Source organism: Stegodyphus dumicola, chromosome 12 (genome assembly GCF_044657685.1).
Source record: "Stegodyphus dumicola isolate Sdum_Otavi_A_Nest chromosome 12, ASM4465768v1".
Lineage (NCBI taxonomy): Eukaryota > Metazoa > Arthropoda > Arachnida > Araneae > Eresidae > Stegodyphus > Stegodyphus dumicola.
This window is the reverse complement of record NC_140779.1, coordinates 10,310,074-10,337,492: the sequence shown is the minus strand read 5'-3', so window position 1 is coordinate 10,337,492 and position 27,419 is coordinate 10,310,074. Positions and strand designations below refer to the sequence as shown.

The 27,419-nt window shown below is 35.0% G+C and overlaps 1 protein-coding gene across 2 annotated transcripts in view; it reads right to left on the bottom strand.

Moving 5' to 3' along the window:
• Window positions 1-27,419, bottom strand: part of LOC118196098 (uncharacterized) — a 787,551-nt gene that overhangs the window by 567,968 nt on the left and 192,164 nt on the right. For both annotated transcript variants that reach the window (XM_085827471.1, XM_085827472.1), the window contains exon 3: window positions 640-742. In XM_085827471.1, the coding sequence (XP_085683597.1) occupies window positions 640-742 (103 nt within the window). The remainder of the gene's footprint in view (window positions 1-639; window positions 743-27,419) is intronic.

Sequence of the window (27,419 nt, the reverse complement as noted above, 5' to 3'; positions counted from 1 at the left end):
CAAATTTACCTCAAAGGCTTTTCGTTCAAATCTTCGATTATTATACTTTTTAAGGTTAATTTTTCAAATGCTAAAATTATTTTAATGACGCAAATTTACCTCAAAGGCTTTTCGTACAAATCTTCGATTATTATACTTTTTAAGGTTAATTTTTCAAATGCTAAAATTATTTTAATGACGCAAATTTACCTCAAAGGCTTTTCGTACAAATCTTCGATTATTATACTTTTTAAGGTTAATTTTTCAAATGCTAAAATTATTTTAATGACGCAAATTTACCTCAAAGGCTTTTCGTACAAATCTTCGATTATTATACTTTTTAAGGTTAATTTTTCAAATGCTAAAATTATTTTAATGACGCAAATTTACCTCAAAGGCTTTTCGTACAAATCTTCGATTATCATACTTTTTAAGGTTAATTTTTCAAATGCTAAAATTATTTTAATGACGCAAATTTACTTCAAAGGCTTTTCGTACAAATCTTCGATTATTATACTTTTTAAGGTTAATTTTTCAAATGCTAAAATTATTTTAATGACGCAAATTTACCTCAAAAGCTTTTCGTACAAATCTTCGATTATTATACTTTTCAAGGTTAATTTTTCAAATTCTAAAATTATTTTAATGACGCAAATTTACCTCAAAGGCTTTTCGTACAAATCTGCAACAGTCTTCAAAGTATGACAATACTCTTTCTCGGATGCAAGTAGTTCTTCGACGATTCTCAGACGCACATCAGTCCCTGAAAAGAATACAACAGAATTAGTTTAGCTTTAAAAAAAGGAATAGAATAAAATAAAATAAAAATAACGAAAAAATATCCGAAAGGTTTCAGATTTTAAATTACGTCCAAAGTGGCGTTTTTTTAACGTTTTGTGTGTTACCTTTATTTATTAAATATCATTGCACTTAAACTATTAAGTTTAGTTCAATAGCAATGTCGCAAAATAATTTTAAAATGAGCGTTTCTTTAGAATTTCCGATACACAGTTCGACGCGCTGGAGATAAAAAGGTCCCCCCCCCGGTAGAGTGTTGCCATTGCTCGCTTTGAAATCGTTGAGTTTGTTACTCAAAAATTCGTTAAAGTTTTACAAAATATGAAATCGATAATACAACAAATTACAAGTTTGAAATTTGGGATTTCAGATGACCATATTCGCAGTAGGATCACGACATTCAAAATTCGATGGCTCTATGTACCGTTGTTTTATCACAATACGAGAAATATACATACATTTATGCAAACTTTTCATTATTTAATTTCTTCAAATATAATGCAGGATTCTAACATTTGGTGGCAACAGTTTGAAAAGTGAACCGACATTTATAGATTCCGACGCAAAATGCGAAAACGAAAGTAATAGTCCTTCGGGACTCAAATCCCTTTGGACTAAATAATAATAATAATAATAATAATAATAATAATAATAATAATAATCTTTCAGATTTTATATTGCGCCCAATGGGGCGTTTCTTAAACGTTTTGTGTGTTACTTTTATTCATTTAATATCATATTTTTCGCACTTAAACCAACATAAAATTCAATTCAAAAGCACGATCACAAAATTATTTAAAAACAGCATATCTTTAGAATTTCCAACAGACAGTCTCGTGCGCTGGAGATAAAAAACGTTCTTTCCTCGTACAGTGTTGCTCTGTTGATGGTCTTATGTCTTCTTCTGTGGGGTTATGGAACCGCAGAGCTCGTGATTTTATACCCCCGGGGCATGGACTGCCTCGGTACAGATCCTAACGAGTAGCTTCACAGAGTTTTCTGCTTCGACTCCCAGGGGGGCTGCTTAAGGAAAGGGATTTTTCGTGGAGGACTTTCTAAGGGAAACTGTCGTTGGCCTGAATCAAACCCGGTTAAAAATCTCAGTATTCAGTGGTCTTACCATTTGGTCCTTTTACAGTTTGTTTCGAATAATTCGAGTTATCCTCTTCTTTTTCTCTCATTCCTTGGCAACACTGTATAACATGAGCACAGGTTAGGTTAGGTTATTTAATTACGGCAAAGCCTAGAGGGCTATCTGCCTAAGGGGAGGGATGCCTTCGTGGAGGATTTTCTAAGGGAAACTGGCTCGTATACACGTTACACATGGGGAAAACTACGAAAACACCCATGCAGCCAACCCGTTCGCGGGATTCGAACCTCGGACCGAAGTACCGGTGTTCAGCGACTTTACCGCTCGGCCGCTGGTGGGCCAACATGAGGACAGAAGACGTATATTTATTACACCCCCTTCAGAGGAAACTCAAGTGACTGTAATGCACTAGCAATGCGATTTCGAGTTTTCTAAAATATTTTAAAGCTTTTTTTCCGAAAGCTCATTGCATCCACAGGTTCATAACTGTGATAACGGAGCAATAATTTTAACTGTAGAAATACGAAAAGACGTGTGATACCATATCAGGTGAATACCGAACCATAGTTTTTGAATTTTTCGCCAAAATGTGGCAACAGCAAAAGGTTAAAACATTCTTGGAGCAGAAGTTTCATTTCGAAAACAAAAATTTCCATGTTCTTTGCCTCAATTACATTAGCTATTTTGTTGAATCGCCTGAGCAAAAAATTTTATTCATTAAAAATATATTAATTTGAAAACAGTAAAAGGAAATGAAATAGAGATGTTGATGATATAATTAACAATAAAAATGTCGGAATCGTAAAAAATTGTTGCATGTGCATATATGAAATGAATCATTTCAGATATTTTTTTATCCTATTACTTAATATGTTGCTATTTATTACGTTCCTATGGTACGTATATTCTGAAATTATTTAACCTTAAATCTGTTTTAAATCTTGTTGAAAATATCAGATATATCATCAAAAATTACTTTTTTATAACCAATCACTTCGCAAAAGAGCTTACAGAACTATCATTTATTTAGTATACATTTAAAATTTTAAAAATTCAATAACATGAGCATTTTAAATAAATCTTTATATATTCAAAATGACATTTTAAGTTACTTATAAGGAGGAGCTTGCATTTGATCTCAATATTAATATTTTATGTCCAGCATTATTAACACACATAATATTAATTCGAAAGTCAAACAACAATAATAAACAATAATAACAATAAACAACAACAAACACATAATATTGTTACGAATTTTCTACTTAAATAGGTAATTTTAGTATAATTAACATTGAATAAATGGGTATCTCGGTAATTTGGCGAGATACTGCTAAGTTGACAACGGTTTTGGCGACTTATTTTGTCGACAAATCTGGAGATCATTTGGCGACATTTTGGTCCGGATTTTGTATCACCGTAATACGTATCGAAATTAAATAAACGTAATTGACCATTATGTTAACTGTAACCGTAATTCCACCCTTGCATTGCTTTCCAGTAATTTCGAAAAGCAGAAAGTACTAGAAATATCTCGCGGCCAGTTAAAAACGGTTTAAGGCGGGAGAGAAGGCATCTGCTATCAGTTGTTTAGTTAGCTGCTGTTGTTATTGACGCGATTTCAGCGTGAGATTGGATTAGCTTTCTCTTTAAGAGAGATTGAAAAATGAGCAACGCCTGTGCCGGGAATCGAACGACGGACCTCTGAAATACACGCCTAGCGTGCAGACCACCACACCACGAAGGCACGTTAAGAAGGCGGGAGAAATAAGTTATGTTTTCGATTTTCTCCATGAATTTAATATTAACTTTAAAACACAAACGGGACTGGCATCAACTTGGAACAAGATTTAATTATCGTCTGCAGCATTAAAAATATTCTTTTCTTTAAAATGGCGCTGATAAATAAACAATGGATTGAAAGCTATATTTTTTGTGCTGTCTGAAGAGAAATACTGTTATTCAATTATTAAAAAAGATGTGAAAAGTGTGTTTTTAATATTTCTACCCGTAAAATAAGTGACATAATTAATACGAAACGAAAGAAACGTCAGAGTTTACATCTGACTCGGAAAAAGGCGAAAAATGCATACCCAACAAAGCTACGTACAGCTCTCATTATATCCAAATTCGCACCTCATGTTTTAAACTAAAATCCAACCTCCCAAAGAGCTATTACAAGTTCTTTAAATATCTCTGTATGAACTGTGAACAAAAATTATAAAATCTGATTTAAAGCTAAGCAAAACAAAAAACGTGTTACTAATTCAGAAGTCAAACAACAAAACTCAGCGTTATATTTTCAAAATTTTCACAGGACTAGTTTCGATGGTTTTACCGAACCACCATCCTCAGCTGCAAAACCGCAAATGAAAAAGAAAGGAAATAATGATTAGATAAGATAAGAAAGCCTGGACAGAAGATAAGCTAGTGGCGCCATCTGTTGATGAAACCAGAACTAAAACATAATTTCTTTAAAGGCCGAAGGCAAAGATGGATTGGAATTAGGATTGTTAACTAGAACAGAAAGATTTTTTTGAATGTGAAATGCCTCTAGAAAATCCAGTTCTCCAATGGAAGATGTTTTTTTTTGCATAATTTTGGCAGCAGAAGATTTGAAAGTGTGGTTTTCCGACCAACAATGTTGAGAAACAAAACTATTTAAGGCTGAGGATGGTGGTTCGGTAAAACCATCGAAACTAGTCCTGTGAAAATTTTGAAAATATAACGCTGATTTTTGTTGTTTGACTTCTGAATTAGTATTTGTTCGGAGTGTTATTGTGTCTTAAAAAACATGATGTTCATCGCCTAACGCCGAAACATGTTTCTCGGCGTGAGGCAATGTCCAGATTGTGGGATGAAGATTATTTGGCGGGCGAAAAATGGAAATATATAGTTACAGTTGATGAGTCTTGGATACACGTATCCGATTGCAATAGAAAAAGATCGATTTACTATTGAAAAAGAGGAGAAAAAGTCTTAATACGTTGGTTCAGAGACAACAAGAAACGTTTTTCTAAAGGCTTTTTGGTTATTACTGGATTCTCTAATAACGAAAAGCTAAAAGTAAGGAAGGGAGAAATAAATATCAAAATTAACTCGGATTGCTATCAGAAATATGTTTAAAGAAGAAATTCATCTCTTTATCCAAACAATCTTCACTCATACACCTTAAAACCCATAGGATGTTCGAATAGGTGACTATTGCAAGAATTGGGATAACTTATTTATTTTAAAAGCAATTACTACCAACTTTTTACAGCTGACTACATAATATAGCTGCTTTCTGAAATAGGTATCAGAAAGTTTGTGTTGCCACAAATATTTTTATAATTTAATCCGCTTTGTGACAACATTTTTCGTCATGTTTCCAACTTGCGCGCACAGTTTAAAACATTCTGTTTCATAATTTAATTCCATATTTAATATATAGCTTTTATAACATTTGGAAACTACTGTGAACCTAAAATTCTAAAAATTTTATGTTAAATTTTATTTTATTTTATTTGGAGTTGAGTTTATAAAATGTATTTTATTAACAAAATTTGTAATGTTTTCGTCCATAAAATTTTTCAATATTAAAATATTCATCAGATTGTTGGTTCGGTTAGAAAATAGTGCCCATATAAAGAATTCCATCCAATTTCAAGCATGTGCCATTAGCCATTTTTAAAATATCATGCGCGCAAGGTGGAAACATGGCGAAGTATTTTGTCACAAAGAGGATTAAATTACAAAAATATTTGTGGCAACACAAACTTTCTGCTTACTAGTTTCCAAAGCAGCTATATTATGTAGTCTGCTGTAAAAAGTTGGAAGTAATTGCTTTTAAAATAAATAAAATATCCCAATTTTTGCAACAGTCACATATTCGAAGATCATGAGGGGTTTAAGGTGTATGAGTCCCTTTAGTTCCATCAGGATAAGACGCCGAGCCATACCTTTTAACGTACTGCTTTATTTTTTGAAAAATGAGAAATGAATCCGGAATTGAAGCTATTCCCTTTAAATGCATCCCGTCCCAGTTCCCTGATGTGTTGTTCTCATACGGATTACTGTGCATTTGGACTTTTAAAACAAGCTCTTTACAAGTGGCATCCAAAACATTGGATGGACTTTGCAAGATTGTCGTCAAGGAGGCGTGGAATAAAATCAACCTTGATATTTTAAGAAAAGGAATTTTATCTAGGAAACAAGATGTTATATGATAGCTCACCAAAAGGGCTATCAGACTAAATAAAATTCTAAGGTTTATTTATATATAAATCTTTGCAAAATCGTTACGAAAATGAGTGAACACCCTCTGGATTCACTATTCATTATTAAATAGTACTGGAAACTCTTATAAGTTAATTGAATTTAGTAAGGCATTTGATGAAAGATGGCAGATAATAATAAACATGCTCAGTAACTGAAACCAGGAGCATGCACTGATAAGACAGCTGGAAATTTGTACACGCGGCTGCACATGTGCAAATGAGATCGTTCTTGCAACGCGATGCGCATCCTGAGCAACGTCCGCTGGTGTGTAACCTGGGAAAATTTATAGACCAAGAATTTACAGATTGTAATTGCTCGGGGAGAGAAAAACGATAGCAGTTGTTACAAAAATCTCACAAAATAATACTTTCGATAACCGAATCATATTACTCGTATAACTGCAACTTTCTGAAACTCATAATTATATGATACAAAAATATACCCTTTGTCAGAAAGTTTTTCGTTACAGGACAATTTTTTTTTATTTCCGAGTTCGCGGTAATAAAAAGGAACAAATGTTGTTTTTATTTGCCTGGGTAGGTATTCTTACTTGATATGACCTTGGCCATGTTTTCACGCAAACTTACTAGGCGTTAGGACTGTGTTTAGCAACACACTGTTCGAATTGCTGCAGTATTCTTTAAGGTGACACTATGGATATTAATTATGAGCAAAGAGTAAAGGTTAACACGTTGAGCTCCAAGCGTATTTCTTAGGCAATCCTTTTCAGGCCACGCGCGCCGCTTAAAAGCGCTGGCATTGTAGGGCCAGCGATTCTTATCGCAGTAGAAGATAGTTTACGTTTGGAACGCGGTTCCTATAGGCATTCATTCAACACGTTACGCTCCAAGTCTATTTTGTAAATAATTACATTCTATGCAAAGATATTACGAAACAGAAAATTAGCATTACTGAAGTCCGGAAAGAATTAGCGCTATCCCTTACAAGTTGTGAAAAAGAAGATATTCCATCGAACAGAAATGCAAGAATATCTAAAAAACAACAGCATAAACTCCAAAAGAAACCGGAAAAAGTCTCTGAAGTACGGAAATATTGTAAATTATGTTATGATAAAAATGCAACAGAAGCTGATAGAGTAATGGCTAGAAAAAAGACTAAGACAGTTGTCACAATTTGTAATAGCTGTAATGGAGAACCGTTTTTATGCTTACCTTGTTTCAATGAAATCCATTAGTCCTGTAATGAATCAAAATTAAGTAAATTTTTAATAATTTTTCTGTAATTCCATAAAACAGTGTAAATTGTATAGTTATATATCATGTTACACGCTGTCAGCCAGCGGCGGTCGACGCGGCCAAAACGGAAAGTCTAATGTCAGCCACATATGACTGACGTGGTGCTCAAGGTGTTAAGTTCCACGTTAAGTTCAGGGGAACACCTAGCGAAACGTGCAAGATGATTAAGCAAGCATATCCAGGCGAGGCACTTTCAAGTAGTCGTATTTTCGAGTGCCACAAATGGTTTCGTGAAGACAGAGATTCAGCGACAGACAAAGACAGAGATTCAACACGATTCCAGAGATGATCGCCCGTCTATAGCATACATCGATGCAAACGTGGAGCGTGTAAGGCAGTTATTGCAAGAAGACCGTCGTGTAACTGTGCGTGTAATATCAGAAGAACTGAATTTGAATCGTGATGCGTGTCATAAGATTTTACGTAAGGATGTACGGAAACGGAAACTTAACACGTTGAGCGCCACGTCAGCCATCTGTGGCTGACACTAGATTTTCCGTTTAGGCCGCGTCAGACATTTGTGGATGACACTAGATTTTCCGTTTAGGCCGCTTCAGACATCTGTGGATGACACTAGATTTTGCATTTAGGCCGCGTCAGCCATCTGTGGCTAACACTAGATTTTCCGTTTAGGCGGCTTCAGACATCTGTAGATGACATTAGATTTTCCGTTTAGGCCGCGTGAGCTATCCTTGGCTGACACTAGATTTTCCGTTTAGGCCACGTCAGACATCTGTGGATGACACTAGATTTTCCGTTTAGGCTGCGTCAGACATCTGTGGATGACACTAGATTTTCCGTTTAGGCCGCCTCAGCTATCCTTGGCTGACACTAGGTTTTCCGTTTAGGCAGCGTCAGCTATCCTTGGCTGACACTAGATTTTCCGTTTAGGCCGCGACAGCCATTTGTGGTTGCACTAAACTTTCCGTTTAGGTCGCGTCAGCCATTTCTTTTGATATTTTATTTTTAAATAACAGAATTCGTTATATATCTGATGGCTGCAGTTTATTTATACAATTTGATGGAAAAAAGCCACTTGTATATTTGAAAACAGTAATTTGAGTGATTAACCTTCTTTTTTTTTTTTTTTTTTTTTATCTTTTTACTTCCTTGTACGAAGTAAAAAGAAAGTATTGTAATCGCGAAACGTTTCAGGCATCATATTTCAAAGCAAATATCCATTTTCACCGCTATCGAATGCAATTTAACGATGTTTTTGCGTGACATCTGTACGTAAGGACAGGATAAAGGACTCTTTTTCCCCAAAACAATTATAAAACTAATATAAAATGAATTCTAAAGAGAATTTTTCGTGGCGTCTGTGCGTACGCATGTCTGTATCTCGCATAACTCAAAAACGAGTAGCCTCAGAACGGTGAAATTTTGTATATAGGACTGCTATAATATGTAGATGTGCACCTCGTATTTTGTTTCCAATTGGCCGCATAAATGTATATAAATATATGTATACATAGTATATAAATATATGTATACATATATAAATATATGTATACATATATAAATATATGTATACATATATAAATATATGTATACATATATATATATATAAAAGTATATAAATATATGTATACATATATCCACTCTGTTACTCGGCTCAGTGATCTCAGTTTCTTTATTCTTATATGCTTGTAAATTGTGCATATTTTACTTTAAAAACGATGGAATTATGTTGTTCTTATCTTTCGGTTAAGGTTTTTATGTTTTTAATAAATCTGTGTGCAATGGTTTTAGAATTATTAACAATTTAAAAGTTGTTTAAGTGTCGCTAAGCCTAATAATGTTTTTCCATATCGGCCATTGCTTGTTTAGCAGAATAGTACATTTGTTGCCAATCTAGAGAAACAAGATAACGATAATAGAAGCTTCGCAATAACAACGCCTTCTTTTATTATTGCGAATTAAATCACGCTTCATCCATTCTGGAATTTATTCGAGGAAATAAGTTTTAAGATTTATTTCATAATTTTCAATACAGACATCTTGAGTATTAATGTACTTTTGCCCTGTCGCGAAGTGAGAACTACATTAATCGAATGAGAAATACTGAATCGTCTCTGAAAAACTGTTCCTTTATTGTTGTTGTGTTTGTTATTCTTTGCTTAATTTCTTTTATACATCGTTTTAGATTTATTATAGTATTTGAATAGAACATGTGGCAACGATTAAATAATTCCTAAAGTGATATAAATTTTGTGTATTCCAAGTTAAGAAATGAATGAAATGTAACGCTGTTAAGTAAACCTAGGGTCAGAGTGTCGCTATAGTAAACAAATATAGTGAATTTTAAAGAGTGCAATTATTCTATTGTGGTTTATGCGCTATCGACGGGGTAGATTTAATTCAATCCAATAAGATTAAATGAAATGCAACAAAAAAATGCGTATAATTTAATATTCCTTACACGGAAGTCATATGATGCACATATCGGATTTTTTAGTTCTACGAACGAAGTAAAGAATGAATTTTAGTCGCCAAAAACATTTCGAGTATTATATTTCAAGAAATATATTGATTATGATCGCTGTCAAATACAATATCACGATGTTCTCGGGTGTCATCTGTACGTAAGGACAGAATAAAGGATTCGTTTTCTCCAAACGCATTGTAAAACTGATTTAAAAAGGATTTAGAAGAGAAATTTTTTTCGTGTCCCGGTCTGTACGTACGTAACTATGTGTATATTTCGCATCCTCATAAACAACTAGCCTCAGAAATGTTGAAATTTTGTATATAGGACTGCTATAACATGTAGATGCGCACCTCGTATTTTGGTTGCAATGGGCCGCACCAAAAGTATATAAATATATGTATATCCACTCAATTACTTGGCTCAGTGTGTTCAGTTTCTTTATTCTTATATGTTTGTAAATTGTGTATGCTTTGCTTTAAAAATGATTGAATTATGTTGTTCTTATCTTCTGGTTAAGGTTTTTAGGCTTTTAGTTAATCTCCATGCGAAGGTTGTAGAATTATCAGCAATTTAAAAGTTGTTTAAGTGCGGCTAAGCCTATTTTTTGCCATAGCAGCCGCGTTTGTTTAGAATTAAAACTTAGCAGAATAGTGATTCTAGCCAGTAGCTTCGCGGGGTTCTCTACGTCGACCCCGGGGGGAGGGAGTGAATGAGAAATCTATCTCTAATGAAATTCGAGGAAATAGGTTTAAATATAATGCAGCAAAAAAAGCGTATAATTTAACATTCCGTGCAAGGACGTCATGTAGTGTACACATCAGATTCCTTATTTTAATCCTCGAATTTTCAACAGTTAAGAGTTTAGAAATTCAAATAATGTAAATGCTTAAGAATCCGGGCCCAAGACCTAGTCAATGGGTCGACAGTTCTCACTTTAAGTTAATCACACATCTCTCTTAAACAAAGTTACCAGGTTTCATTCACGTTTACCTCGTGACCAGCAGAAAACAATTGAACAAATTCCATGCTATAAGTTTTATGCAATTAAGTAATGCATTTGAATTACGTATGTGAATTGTTTTGAATACAAAACAATCCAAGTAACGTCAACAAACGTCAATTAAATCACGCGCAGCGATAAATGTGTTAATTAGATACTCAGCGTATGTCCAAGACAATCTGAATCTTGTTCGAGAAACATCTGTTCTTCATTCGCATATTTTTACACGAGTCTTTCGTCACTTTTGCATATTTATGGCTCGTTATCACCAGCGGCTCCTCGCCCATAAACGTGTCGGGTTCTAAATTTTAACCTACTTTCTTCTCCCTACTGCTTTTATTTTTAAGTCTTGAGTTATTGCAACTGTTATTTACGGCGGTGAAAATCAACACAATTCGCGTTCATTGCCATATAATGTCTGATCTTTTTTACAACTCTGAAAAAAACTACACAGCTCCCTTTTTCATTCCTCATAGATTTCTTTTAGGTTTTCGAGGCACATAGGCAGCCTAAAAGCTTTAAAAGGGGACTCGTACACCTTAAACCCCCTCATGATCTTCGAATATGTGACTGTTGCAGGAATTAAAATATTTTATTTATTTTAAAGGCAATTACTTTCAGCTTTTTACAGCTGACTACATAATATAGCTGCTTTGGAAACTAGTAACCAGAAAGTTTGTGTTGCCACAAATATTTTAGTAATTTAATCCTCTTTGTGACAAAATATTTCGCCATGTTTCCATCTTGCGTGCATTATATTTTAAAAATGGATATTGGTACATACTTGAAATTGGATGGAATTCTTTACATGGGCACTATTTTCTAACTGAACCAACAAACTGATGAATATTTTAGTATTGAAAAATTTTATGGAAGGAAACATTACAAATTTTTTTAATAAAACACATTTTATAAACTCAACTCCAAATAAAATAAAAATTTAACTTGAAATTTTTAGAATTTTAGGTTCACAGTAGTTTTCAAATGTTATAAAAGCTATATATTCAATATGGAATTAAATTATGAAACAGAATGTTTTAAACTGTGCGCGCAAGTTGGAAACATGACGAAAAATGTTGTCACAAAGCGGATTAAATTATAAAAATATTTGTGGCAACACAAACTTTCTGATGACTATTTCAGAAAGCAGCTATATTATGTAGTCAGCTGTAAAAAGTTGGTAGTAATTGCTTTTAAAATAAATAAGTTATCCCAATTCTTGCGAAAGTCACCTATTCGAACATCTTATGGGTTTTAAGGTGAATGAGTCCCCTTAAGAAATATACCTGTACATATCTTCCTTGAAGTTAGTTTAGTGTTGACAGAGCTCAGAACAAAAACAGAAAATATTCCAGTTCAGTTTCATGCAGAAGATATGATACCGTTTTTAACGGGGTTGTGGGAGAATTCAGAATCTGAGAAATTTAGATCATACTTTTAAAAAATCTGATGTGTACACCACATGACTTCCTTGTACGGAATATTAAATTATACGCAGTTTTTCTTGCATTTCATTTAAACTTATTGGATTGAATTAAATCTACATAGCCGACAGCGCATAAACCACAATAGAATTAACACACTCTTTAAAATTCACCATATTTATTTACCACAGCGAAACTCTGGCGCTAGTTTCATTTAACAGCGTTACATATCATTCATTTTAAAAGTCAGGATGCCTAAAAATTACATCATCTGAAGAATTATCTAATCGTTGCCACATCTTCAATTCAAATATTATAATAAATTTAAAATGATGTATAAAAGAAATTAGACAAATAAAAAAGAAACAGTTGTTGTTGCGAAGCTTAGTTTCTTTCGATTGGCAAAAGAATCCACTATTCTGCGAAGTTCCAAATGTAAACAAACATGGCTGCTGTGGTAAAAAATATTGGCTTAGCCCCACTTAAACAACTTTTAAATTGTTGATAATTCTACAAATATTGCATGCAGGTTATCTAAAGGCATAAAAACCTTAACCGGAAGATAAGAACAATATAATTCGATCATTTTTAAAGCAAAAAATGTACAATTTACAAACATATAAGAGTAAGGAAACTGAGATCACTGAGCCGGGTAACAGAGTGGATATATATAAATATATTTATATACGTTTGGTGCGGCCGATTGCAACCCAAATACGAGGGGCACATCTACATGTTATAGCAGTTCTATATACAAAATTTCAACGTTCTGAGGCTGCTCGCTTTTGAGTTATGCCAGATACGTATGTACGTACGTACATACGTACATACGTTCGTACAGACGCCACTAAAAATTCTCTTCAGAATTAATTTTACAGCAGTTTTATAATTTTTTTGGAGGAAACGAGTCTTTTATTCTGTCCTTACGTACAGATGTCACGCAAAAACATCGTTAAATTGCATTCGATAGCGGTCAAAATGGATATTTTCGTTGAAATAGGCTGCCTGAAAATTTCCGCGATTACAATACTTCCTTTTTACTTCGTACAAGGAAGTAAAAATTAAATTTACTTCTATCTTAAATCTGCCGATACAAAGGTTTTGAAAGATAAACTTCTTTCCAACACATGAAAAAAAATGACTTTAAAATATACCGAAACTCAAAAATAAAATACTGGAAAAGATTTGTTTAAAAAGCTTCTAAATATTTCGTGTTTCTCCTTAAACAAAATCGATATCAACCGCTTTAACTTGTAGATACATTAGGTTATTTCGAAGCAATAAAGATGAAATGCCGTCTCCGGGATTCCAGCATCCGTCATCTCGAATACGCGGTGATCCTGCTGATCATTACACCACGAGGGTATGCTAAACAGGCGGGAGAAATAAACACCTTATAAAAAAGAAATATTTACTGTTGAATCAAATTTAAACTAAAAAAAAAAGTTCAATTTCGAAATCTCGAGTATTCGTTAGCCCAAAGGGGCAATTTGCCGAGAAAGCCTATTAATTTCGTTTTGGCATTTTGCGTCGATTCATTATAAACGGCGAATCACTTTTTAAATTGTTGCCACAAAATGTTAGAGCCCAGCATTATATTTAAAGAAATTAAATAATGAAGAATCTGCGTAAATGCATACGTAAATGTTTCTTGCACTAGGATAAAACAATGTACCTAGAGCCATCGAATTTTGAATAACGTAATCCTCCACCCAAATATGGGCATTTGGAATTTGAAATTTGTTTTATTTTTTATTTCCAAATATTAAGAGATTTATTATCTATACCAAATATTAAGAACCCTGTATTATATTTAAAGAAATTAAATAATGAAGAATCTGCGTATGTATGTATGTATGTATGTATGTATGTATGTTTCTCGCACTGGGATAAAACAACGGTACCCAGAGGCACCCAATTTTGAATAACGTACGTTTCCACCCGAGTATGGGCATCTGGTGGTGTGGTGTGGTGTATTTAATTATGGCAAAGCACACTAGGGCTAACTGCCTAAGGGGAGGGATGTCTGCGTGGGGGTTTTCGTGGTTCCCATTGCGTAGGCGTACGCAAGATTCCCACTCATGAACGGTTTATGCCATCACGGCAAAGCCTTGAGAACTACCTGCCTAAGAGGAGGGATGCCTTCATGGAGGACTTTCTAAGGGAAACTGGCTCGTATACACGTTAAACATGAGGAAAACCACGAAAACACCCATGCAGCCAGCCCGTTCGCGGGATTCGAACCTTGAACCGAACTACCAGTGTTCAGCGACTTTACCGCTCGGCCGCTGGTGGGCCGTATGGGCATCTGGAAGCCCAGATTTGAAATTTCTTTTATCATCTATTTCATATTTTGTAAGGCATTTATGAGTTTTGATTAAGAAACACAACGAGTTCAAAGCCAGCAATGGCAATACTCTACGTAGAAAAAAAAATTATCTGCAGCCCGCGAGACCGTGTATCGGAAATTCTAAAGATACCTCTTAAGTATTTTGTGATATTGCTGTTGAATTGAATTTTATGGTTTAAGTGCGAAGAACATGATATTTAGTAAACAAAGGTAACGCACAAAACGCTAAAAAAAGTACCTTTGGGCGTAATATTGTAAGGATCTTAAGTTTTACTAACGTTTATTTTATTTTAAATCTTTACTATCACTTCTTATTTTCTACTTCCGGCCAGAATTATAAGCGTGAAGGAGTTTATGCAAAGTTGTCTGGCGAACGCCAAGTATTTAAGTGTGGCCTTTTTGCCAAGCAGAGGAGAGGAAGCCGTGAGTTCGAAGCAGGCCGCTTACCTTAGAAGTTACGCAGTTGCTACTTTGCCTTCCAGGCCAGAGGTTTTAATCCTCTTGATAAATTAAACGTATTGTAGTGTTCACAGTCTCTGTGCTACATACGCTTCCTGTTATTATAAGGCCAATCTTATTCTAAAGTTAAATTAGAGTTTAGTTTTATTTTGATATCTTTTAAGTTAGACCCCGAGTGGAGGGTCATTGTATTCCGAAATACGGAAGTCATTGTATATAAAGAAAAAAATAAAGGGTTTTGTATACCCTTCGTCTGTATCCTGTCTACTTACTACAATTAGTGAACATAGCTTTAGTAAGCTCTCTGTTCTAGTCAGGTCATTGTATGTTTCCGAAGAAGGTTAGGAGAAACATTGAACCTGATAGTGGCGCCCGACGAAGAATAACCATGGCCGAGTTTCAAGAAGAACCTGTGCTGCCTGCAGAAACAGCTCAGAATCCAGAAATGCCAGCTGCCGCCCTGGAAGGATTTGGGTACATTGTCCAGACCATGCGCGCTTCGATGAAACCAGAAGCAGCGTTTAATGGAAACTCACAGGTAACCAGTTTTTTGGAAAAATTGGATGACCACTTCATGCTCTACCCCGTGCACGAGTTTCAAAAAGTTACCTTAGCTACCAGCGCTTTGAGGGGCCAAGCGCTTAACTGGTTCAAATGTATCGGCAGAAGTGTCTTGGGTCAAGCAGGAAGTCCCACCTATACCTACGAAAATTTCAAGACTGCCCTACTAAAAGCCTTCCCTGTTGTAAGGGATCGTGCGAAATTAGAAACAGAACTTTTCAGTATATATCAACAAAGAATGGAAAACCTCTCGAGTTTTATTTTAAGAAAAATTCACGTTTTCAAGCTCTTGTATGGAAACCGTCCGGATCCTGAAATAATTCAAGTGATTTTGCCGAGGTTACTACCCCAAGTGCAAGACTTTATTGAATTGAGAAATCCGACTACACTGGAAAAATTATTTGAGCTAGCAATCCAGTTTGAAAGTAGAAGAACGGCGGACGTCGAAAGAAGACGCCAATATCAACAGCGAAACCAATTTGGTACGCCAAGACTACAGCAAACTCAAGCACATGGCTACGGAGGAAAAGCGAATCAGTGGGCAAGGAAACCCGAGCATTCAAAAACAGCCGGCGAACGTCGACAGTTCAATAGCAACCCAGGAAAAAAGTCTCAAGGCCAGTGGAGAAAGAAGGAAAGCACCGAAAGGAAAAATAATTTAAACTAAAACGGATTTCTGCTGACGAGAGGGTGCGGAAATCCGAAGGCCACGAAAACCCCTCTTCCTACAAGTTAAATACAGTAATGGTGAAAAATTTAACTCTTCCGAAGATTGAAGTCTTGGTAAATAATATCCCGGCCACCGCACTCCTGGATACCGGCACGCAGTGTTCCTGTGTGGCAAAAGTCTTTTTTAGAAAGTATTTTCGCAAATACCGCATATATAATGCGGATAATACAACAGTATTAGCGGCGCAAGGAGAACAATGTAAGTGCGTAGGTAAAGTACCTTTGTACATCCGTATCAAGGACGAACAAGTAAAGGTGATGTTTTTTATAGTAAAGAATTTGCAAGCACACTTAATACTAGGAATAGACTTTCTTTCAGACGCACAAGCTACACTGGATTTTAATGAAGCGTCTCTTAAGCTGACGATGAAACCAGTGCGTGTAGAAAAGGTTGAACCGCCGAGGTTAAATCTTGACCACCTGCCTAATGACGAGCAAGATAGAATCCGACAAGTGGTAAGTGAATTTGCTTCCTTATTTAGTGATATTCCAGGATTTACCCAGGTTACTAACCATAGTATTGACACCGGAGATGCATTGCCGGTTCGTCAAAAACCATACCGGTATGATAAGAATAAGGAAAAAATTATAGAATGGCATATTACCGATATGCTACGTAAAAAGATCATAACGCCTATCTCAAGTAGTTACGCTAGTCCGGTGGTTTTATGTAAGAAAAATAATGATTATCCTTTGGAGCATCCAAAAAGGTGGAGATTCGCTATTGATTACCGTAAATTAAATTCCATAACGAAATATCCGGTATATCCGTTACCGATTATAGAAGAAATTTTAAGGAACATAAAATCAACCAAATTTATGACGACTTTAGACTTAACGAATGGTTATTTTCAAATAGGGATCAGGCCTGAGGACGTGCCTAAGACTGCTTTTATAACCAAGTCTGGCACTTATGCATTTTTGCGAATGCCGTTTGGCCTTTCAGGCGCCCCAGCAACATTTCAGCGATGCATGGACATTGTGTTAAGACCTGTTCTCGGAAAGTCCACATTTATCTATTTAGACGATATCATTATTACTAGTGATAATCTAGACCAACATGTACAGGATTTAAGACAGGTGTTTTTTTTATTAAATGAGGCCGGTCTAAAAGTTAATGTCGAAAAATGCAAATTTGCAGCCCCTGAATTAAAATATTTAGGTTACAAAATATCGCAAAAAGGGATCGAGACAGATGAATCAAAAATAATCGCTGTACAAAAGTATCCGACTCCAAACACGGCAAAGAAGCTCTCTTCTTTTCTAGGACTTTGTTCATATTATAGGTCCTTTATAAAAGATTTTGCGGCTATCGCTGAGCCATTGTTAAAATTAAAAAGGAAAAAGGCAAGATTCTCGTGGACGGCCGAAGCCAATAGTGCTTTCGAAAAATTAAAACAAGCATTAACGCAAGCCCCTGTGTTGAAATTTCCTGAAAAGGATGAAAATTTAGAAATTTCAGCGGATGCTTCGGATTATGCGGTAGGAGCGGTACTTTCGCAAAATCAGCAGCCAGTGGCATTTTTTAGCCGAACTTTAAATCAAACACAAAGAAACTATTCCGCGACCGAGAGAGAGGCACTTGCAGTTCTGTTAGCAGTGCAAAAGTTCCGAGTCTATTTTGGAAAGGCGCCGATAACAGTATATTCTGATCATGCGGCGGTAACTAGATTGTACTCTGGGAAAAATTTATCCCCAAGGTTAATAAGATGGGCACTCAAGCTGCAAGAATATAATCTGGTAATCAAGCATACCCCCGGAAAGGAAAATATCGTAGCAGATGCCCTATCACGAATTAAATTAGACGAACAGGGTAATACCGTAAAAGTTGCAATGCTGACAGCGTGTACAATAAATTCCCGAGAAACTGTAATAACCGAACTGGGTAAGGATCCTGAGTTTGGAAGTATTTATGAGTATTTGAAGGATCCTGAAAATTTTAGCCACCAAGATATTGTGGCGATAAGAAATAGGGCGGCCCATTACGAACTAATAGATGGTCTATTATTTTATACAAAAACTACGAATTCCAACAACGAATTTCGACCTGTTATCCCAGCTAGTCTTAGATTAAATATCCTGCAAGAGCTCCATGACAGCCCTTTAGCTTCTCATGCTGGTATTCGAAAAACTATCCAACGCGTACGCGAGGCAGTCTACTTTCCTGAACTGCAAAAGTTAACAAGGGCGTATGTCCAGTCCTGCCCAACATGTCAAGCCGTTAATTATATTAATTTCCGCCCGGCCGGGTTTCTAAATAGTATTAAATCCGAATTTCCAAATGAAATAATCGGCATCGATTTATTGGGCCCTTTCCCAAAAAGTCAGTTAAACAAAAGTCGCTATCTCCTTGTTATAGTTGATCATTTTAGTAAATGGACCGAAATTGTTCCCTTAAAACGAGCCTCCGCGAAATTAGTTACCGATTCTATTTTAAATAAATATATTTTAAAATACGGGGCGCCCCTAAAAGTTATATCGGATAATGGTCCTCAATTTGTAAGTAATATATTTGAAGACATGTGCCAAAAACTGGGCATACGTCATTTAAAAATGGTCCCGTATCGGCCGCAATCAAATATAGCGGAACGGGTCAACAGAAATATAGTGAAAATTATCCGTAGTTATGTTAAAAATTTTCATAAAAGCTGGGATAACTATGTCAATGAATTTGCTTTCGCCCTTAGGACCGCAAAACATGATACAACGAGCAAAACTCCTGCTGAGTTATTTCTAGGCAGAAAGGTTATAACACCGTTAGATAAACTATTTTATGTGCAACAAAGAGCCCCAGAATTTAAAATGGGTGATATAGAAAAACTAATAAAAGAAGCAAAAAAGAATACGGTAGTAGCACAAAGAAAACAAAAATTGTATTATGACTTGAAACGACGGGGAGTAACTTATAAAGTAGGGGATGAAGTACTAAAAATTAAGCATTCACTTTCTTCAGCACCAGAAGATAAAACTGCCAAATTTTTTCCACGCTTTGAAGGACCATATGTTATAGAAAAAATAACTCACGCTGTTGTAGTGTTAAAGGCAAGAAATGGTGAAACCTGTTCCGCAAACATTGATCAAATCAAGCCCTACTTCGATCGTAATAAAATGCAAATCTTTTCAGATCTTTTGCAGGATCCGGTACGGCAGACACCGCTGGTACAAGTTCCAGAGGTGGGAAAACGACAAGTACAAGGGCAAGCCAATGAGAGACAGAAGCAAGTGAAAAGAAAATTGCCCCGCGGAAAAATTGAAGGTACAAAGAAAAAGAAGCCGTTCCACCGTCCAGAAAACAGAGTTCACGAACACCCCCAGAATGAAGAAGGGAGAAGGACGACGTATGTGGAAAGGACCGGGAGAAAGGACGGCAACTATAACCCGGCTGTGAAACGGAAGATTGACTCATCCGACAGAACTCTCCGCAGCAAAAGTCGCCGAACTGCGGAAGGGCCATCAGCGGCGGAGGAAAAAGTACAAGAAAAATTTGAACGGCCAACAACGAGGTCCAAGCAGGATCACGACAGAAGTTTCCCGGTTCCACCAAGATCAGCTGCCTTCAAACGGCCAAGACCACAAGCAGAGCACAAAAGGAAGATGTTCAAGGGTGGCCGTAGTGGTGAAAAACGGAAGCTTCCAGAGGAAAGCACTGAAGGGCGAGCCCGTACAAGAAGGAGGATCAACCAAGCTACGGTCTGCAGCACCTTTAAAGACTGGGCCCAGAAAAGGATGTCTGAATATTACAAAGATAAGTAAAATTTTATGTTACTTTACAAACTTAAGTTAATCTTTCATTCTTACTGCAAGTGGCAGATTTCAAGAAGTTTTACCTCATGCGAGGTCTACCTTTATCGCCAAAAGGGCGAGAAATGAGTTGTGACCGATTTTCTTATTATGTTTTTCAATTACTCGCGCGTAAAACTAAAGTTGATGTATAATAGCGTTGTATAAAGACTTAAATATTGTAAAAAGTTATTGTATAAATTTTATTTAAAACATTCTAACAAGAAAGAAGTTTTAGTCTGAAAGACTTTTTGAAATGTAGTATTATTTCAATGTAGAAAGAATTGGCACTTGCTTTGAAAAGAATAGAAGTTAACAATGTACTACTAATGTATGTTTTCAAATGTGTAAAATTAACGGCATCTTGATATGTTCTTGTATACATGTGAACTGTTATTTTGAATGTTAAGAAATACCGTGATATGGTAAAAGTGAAAGTAATGTTAAAAATTTGTTATTCGTGTGACTGTAAAGATTAAATCATGGTGAATATGTGTTAAAGGTTGAATGATGTAGTTAGGCTCTCTGACGCTACACTTTAGAGTTAGCCACTTTCAGAATAGTACCTCAGGGTCTAGAGTTGAAATTAGGGTGTGTTAAGAGGTCTCGTATGTTGAATTTTAACACGTTAATGTTTTGATTGTAGGAGGAAGTGTTGAACACATAGACAGAAACACATTCGTGTTTGGTGTTTTTACAACACATGTCAGAGAGCACGGGGAGAGATAATTAAAATAGTCATGAATGAAATAAGAATGTTAAGAAAAGTATATTCTATATGTTATTTGCAATGTCATTCTGTAACATTTCATTAAACTAGTTTTCCTTCCAGATCTCTGGAAGGAACCAGAATTGAATAAAGCTCCTGTTTAGATGCAGTACAGATGAAAAAGAAAAAAGATTGTTGTATATTCCGGGAGCTGCTATTGTAACAAATTTCTTTCTTTTAAAATTTTCTAGTTTCTAGCTAAGTTATGATTGTAAACGGTTGGCCTCGCGTTAGTTTCTAGAGCTAAAAGTTTTCAACAAGGTCGTTTTAGACCTCAGTTTCAAACTAATTAACTCTGGCGGGAAGTATGTAAGGATCTTAAGTTTTACTAACGTTTATTTTATTTTAAATCTTTACTATCACTTCTTATTTTCTACTTCCGGCCAGAATTATAAGCGTGAAGGAGTTTATGCAAAGTTGTCTGGCGAACGCCAAGTATTTAAGTGTGGCCTTTTTGCCAAGCAGAGGAGAGGAAGCCGTGAGTTCGAAGCAGGCCGCTTACCTTAGAAGTTACGCAGTTGCTACTTTGCCTTCCAGGCCAGAGGTTTTAATCCTCTTGATAAATTAAACGTATTGTAGTGTTCACAGTCTCTGTGCTACATACGCTTCCTGTTATTATAAGGCCAATCTTATTCTAAAGTTAAATTAGAGTTTAGTTTTATTTTGATATCTTTTAAGTTAGACCCCGAGTGGAGGGTCATTGTATTCCGAAGTACGGAAGTCATTGTATATAAAGAAAAAAATAAAGGGTTTTGTATACCCTTCGTCTGTATCCTGTCTACTTACTACAATTAGTGAACATAGCTTTAGTAAGCTCTCTGTTCTAGTCAGGTCATTGTATGTTTCCGAAGAAGGTTAGAAGAAACATTGAACCTGATAATATAAAATCCGGAAGCTTTCAGAATTGATTTTGACTTATAAGACATAACTAGACAGCATGTTGATAAGGAATTCTTAATTTGGAATCATGTATTTCTCAAATGTAACAAGTTTCAATAGCAGTTTAAAATTAAAAATAACTACGTATTTCTTCAAGTAGCCATTTTCTTAAATTATTTGCATCCTATCCATCGCTTATCGGTTCGGGAAATTCGCGATAAGGACGTTTATGATGAATCGCATATTTATAACGAACATGTTTTCGAAGAAACGTGCATTTATATTAATAACCTCTTTCATGAAAAATTACACTCTTCAGAAATTTCCTGATTGCATGATGAAGAGCTTAAAGTTTTATCCGATAAGTAAGCCATCGAAAAAAAAAAATCAGCATTTTTCAAAATTTATGCTTTTTAAGCCACTTGTAATATAAAGAAGCGATACAGAAGAAGAATGAATACCCCAAGCCAATTATTCTTTTATTCAACTATTCAACTATTCTTTTATGAAACAAGCCTAGTAACTTGCTGACTCATTGTAACCAATACAAAAGAATACTTTTATTAACTGATTTTCAAGAACATTTTAAAAGAAGCTGAAACCACAATTTTTAGCAATCAATAAAAACTGCGCGCAGCGCATAGGGTAACTCTTAATGGCGCATCTGGATGTTCTTTATCTTCATGTATACTTCGCAAAAAAAGCACACTAGGAAAATGATTTGTCGAAATTTAAGGTGCATTTTAGAAGTTTCGAAAGAGCAACTTTATTGCATTTTTATATAGCATTGTTCTTTAGAAAATATTTAGATTCTACGACTCAAATTATGCCAAAATGCCAAGTTTTGTAAAAATCGCACGAGTAGTTTTTAAAAGATTAGCTCTCGAAATTTAACTCCTCCATGTTAATTGAATTTGGCATATATTTATTAATACCACTTTTTTATTAAACTTATTTTATTCCTTCTTTCACATTTCGAAATTTAGGTTCATTCCGAATAAAATTCACCCATTTTTTTATGATTTATTTGAAAAATTTCTATTTTTAAATAATTTTTATAAATTTTTCGGAAAAAATTTTGAATTATAACTTATAAAACTTTTACCATCGTCTTAAAGTAGATGCATGTCTATGCATACCTGCAAAAAATTAGAGTTTTTTATTTAAAATTTCTTAAGGTATACGTGAATTTATGCATTTACGCGTTTTGAAATTTGGCATGTTTTTGTAAGCGATAATAACGCCAAATGAGGTTTACGCACTTCGTTAAAATTATTTAAAACTGTGAAAGATGACCTTTTTTTGCGCTCGTGTAGGAAGAAAAAAAGGAGAAAGAAAATAGGTTGCAATAAATTAAGAAGTTCGCCAAGTTAATTATTCTTGGCGCAGACTTTAAAAAATGCGCCAAGATAAATTTTTAAATTTCTTCATAAATTTCTCGCTAAAAAATTCCAAAATTTAACATCTAGGCATGATTTGAGTCAGACAATCGAAATATGAAAAAAAAAACGTGGCATATTATTTCGGAAAAAGTCTGATTTTGTGTCAAATTACCTATGTTAGAACAATGCTATATATAAATCTAATACATAATATATATAATAATAATATCCAAGTCGCGATTTCGAGACATGGAAAATGCAAGTTAAATTTCGACAGTCGGTCCAGTAGAACGGGAGATATGGAACTGTCCCATTTGTTTTGTGCAAGCTGCACAAGAACTTACCCGTTTAAGCTAGGAAGCCAAAAAGTTATCAAAGAAGTGACAAACCAAATGGCATCAGCACGATGACAGCATTTCCAAACGCATGGCTATGTCAAATTAAGGAATTTCTTGGACACAAGCAAATGCGTACATTAATTAGGCCATAACCACACTGTTTTACAGATTTTCCCCCCATTTGATTTCTGACTGTTCCCTATTAATCAAAATTGTTCTAGGGAATCAAACTTTTTAGACATTCTGAACTACCTCTAGAACAATGCGATGATTATTCTACGATAGAAATCAAGAATCATTTTCCTAATGCTTCTTGGAGTGCTGAAGCAAGTGTATGTGTTTCCATGGATGTTACCTGGAAATTGAGTGGATAACAGCTTTTACATTTCAAATAATATCAGTAATATCGGTATTAGCTTAAGTGAAACTGATTATAACTTTTATTTCGTTTAGAACACAGCCTATCATTAAGTTGCAATTTTTGATGGGCATAAATAAATATACTGTCATGCGTCATTTTTTTTGGGGGGGGGGGAGTTTAATGTTAAACATACCTCTTAGTTCAAAAGGTTCGCAAGAAAGTCATATCATTTATGTCAAACAACTAATAAATAAAATTACCTATAAGGTATCCTCCGTGAACATTTTAGACATAAGAGAAATAAAATACTAGGAATGATTATTTCTATGATGTACGTACATTGCATAATAAGTTATCTGTTTCAGAAGAAAAATATGATTAGTCGATTTATCGTTCACTATTTTTACTTCCTTGTACGAAGTAAAAAGGAAGTATTGTAATCGCGAAAATTCTCGGGTATCATATTTCAACAAAAATATCCGTTTTGATCGCTATCGAATGCAATTAAACGGTGACTTTGTGTGATAACTTTACATAAGGATAGAATAAAGGACTCTTTTCCCCCAAAACGGGTTGCAAAAAGGCTTTAAAATGGGTTCAGAAGAGACTTTTTCATGACGTCTGTACGTACCTTTGTATGAATGTATCTTGCATACATACAAATGTACGTAAATGTGTAATTTGCATAAATACAAATACAAAAACGAGTAGCCTCAGATCGTTTAAATTTTGTATATGGGACTGCTACAACATGTAGCTGTGCACCTCCCTTTCTGGGATCAAACGGGAGCACTAAAATTATATAAATATATATGTGTAATATATATTATAGGTGCGCAATTAAATAAATGCAAAAACCAGTAACTTCCAGACATGGCCATTTCTAAACACAACTTTATTCTATGATAAATTGTATCAGCTCACTTTTGGTAGACAAAGTCTTTATCCAATCATACATAAATTCAATAATTTTTATATACATTTTTTTTTTTTTTTTTTTTTTTTTTTTTTTTTTTTTTTTAGTATGACGTAGGCATTGTTAGACAGCAAAGCAGCGCGGAGGAGAGTTGGTAGAGCAGAATTTAGGAAAAGAGATGACGTAGTTGTTTTGCAAAGAGTATTTATACTGAGTAGATGCATAAGTGTATCTAAGCTGCTATTGGTTAATTTCAAGTTGTTATGTAACATGGAAAGATCTCGAATTTGTGAGAACAGATGAATTTAGGGCGGGAGAACATAAAATTTAGAATAGTTAATTTTGAGGTCGCCAGTCGTTTCTTAAAGCAGCCATCGTATTTTGTTATATCTAACCTATCTATATACTCACTCTTACTTGGCTCCGTGAGCTCAATATTTTTTATTCTTATATGTTGGCAACTAGTGCCTTTTTTGCTTTGAAATTGATTGAATTATGTTGTTTTTATCTTCCGGTTAAGGTTTTTTTCGCCTTAGAGAATCTGCATGCAGTAGTTGTAAAATTATCAACAATTTAAAAGTTTTTTAAGTGCGGCTAAGCCTAATTTTTGTTTACTACAGCAGTCATATTTGTTTGCATTTCAAACGTAGAATAGTGAATTAAGTCAGTTTCCGCACCTTCAGTGGGACCAAAAGTAAAATTTCAGTTTTGTGCACCGAAAAATCTGCTTTTTTGCCAGCTAGCCGAGTGGCTTTTTTTTTTTTTTTTTTTTTTTTTTCGTACGAACTCTTTGCTTGTAAAAATTTTTCTAACTCTATTTGGTGTTTTATGTTTTTCTATATTTTTCGATTTTAAATGAAGATATTTTGAGTTTTTACGTTGTAGGGACATTAGGTTAATTGGAAAAGCCGGAGAGATGAAAAATGAGCAAACGCCTTTGCCGGGAATCGAACTACGGACCTCTGGAATATACCGCCCAGCGAGCAGACCACCACACCACGAAGGCACGCTAGGAAAGTGGGAGAAATACCTTATATACTCCCCTTTTTAAAGGGCGACTGCGGTTTTTAGGAGACCCAGTCGCCAAATCCTGGGAGTGGAGAGTCATCTTCCACAACCCTTTTAGTTCGGGCGCCACTGTAGAGAAATTTAAGTTAATTGGAAAGGCAGGAGGAAGGAAAGGGAAAATGAGTTAATTTAAATGAAATGTTAAAAGTAAAAATGAGGAAACGCCTTCGCCGGGAATCGAACCACGGACCTCTGGAATACCGAACCAGCGTGCAGACCACCACACCACGAAGGCACGCTAGGAAAGGGGGAGAAACACTTTATAACGTATTTTTGCCTTGCCCTGAAAAGAGAACTGAATTAGTTAAATGAGAAATCTGCCTCTAATCTAAGTTTAAATGAAAAGCAGCGAAAAATGCGTATAATTTAATATTCCGTCCAAGGAAGTCATGTGGTGTACACATGAAATTTTCATTTTAGCGTCGATAATAATTAATTTGGAAATTTTGCGTCGGAGTAAAAATTGCGACAAATTGCTACGGATTCCTGCCATTTGCACAGATTTCATCAAAAGAAGAACGTTTCTTCTTTTGATGAAATCTGAAAATCAAAAGAAGAACTTGTATTCTTCTTTTGATGGTACCATAGAACATAGGTTCCATAGAACATAGAACTATAGAACCATAGAACTATGAACCATAGAACTATGAACTATGAACCATAGAACATAGAACATAGGTTCTATGGTACCATAAAACCTAGGTTCTATGGTACCATAGAATCCATATTCTCTTATTAATGCTAAATATTTTCATAAATACAAATCTCAAATGTCTAACAATTTTATCTTTTGAGAATTCACTTCTAAATGCCATTTTTTAAACAGGCATCTAAAACTATTCTACGAAATGTCTCCAGGTTACAAGATGAAAGCTAATTTTCGCTTCTACTCCTCAACTCATGTAAGAGCATTAGATCTCAAAGTTGCCGCCCTTTACCGACATAAAAGAAACAACCTGTTTATCTTTTATTTTGAAATTTTCTTTCCTTTTTTAATAGCCTTGAGACGACAAACTTAGGCAACTCACATCTAAGAGAAAGAAATTAGCCTGAGTTGTCATGTCGGGGTCTTGTCTGACAGTTTTGGCATTTCGGAGAGAGGAAAATTTAACTGCGAAAAAATAATGGTGTTTCAAAATGTAAAAAAATTGCCAACCCTTTGGGAAATGTTTCCAAAAAGGAGAAGAAAGGCGAGTTTTGTAGCTCTGCCCTTTATATCAGATATATATATATATTATATTATATATAATTTAAACTATACTGGGTTGCACAAGAATCGTGAAATATCTGATAACCAAATTTTCAGAATAAAAAGCTGATAAAGGGGTTCTAAAATTTATGTTATATTTAGAGAATATAGTTTAGTTTAGCGACGGAGGATGTGGGCACCATCTCTTTACCGTTATGGTTAATTGGTAATAGCACCACGTCCGACTACAGGTCACACATTACAGTACTTACGATATCGTACTATATAAATAAATCATACAATATCCTACATACGCATGATACAGTATATAATCACACAAGATTATTTAAACATAATGAAGCGTATACAGTTAAAATGCAAAAGGCTTTATACTAAGATT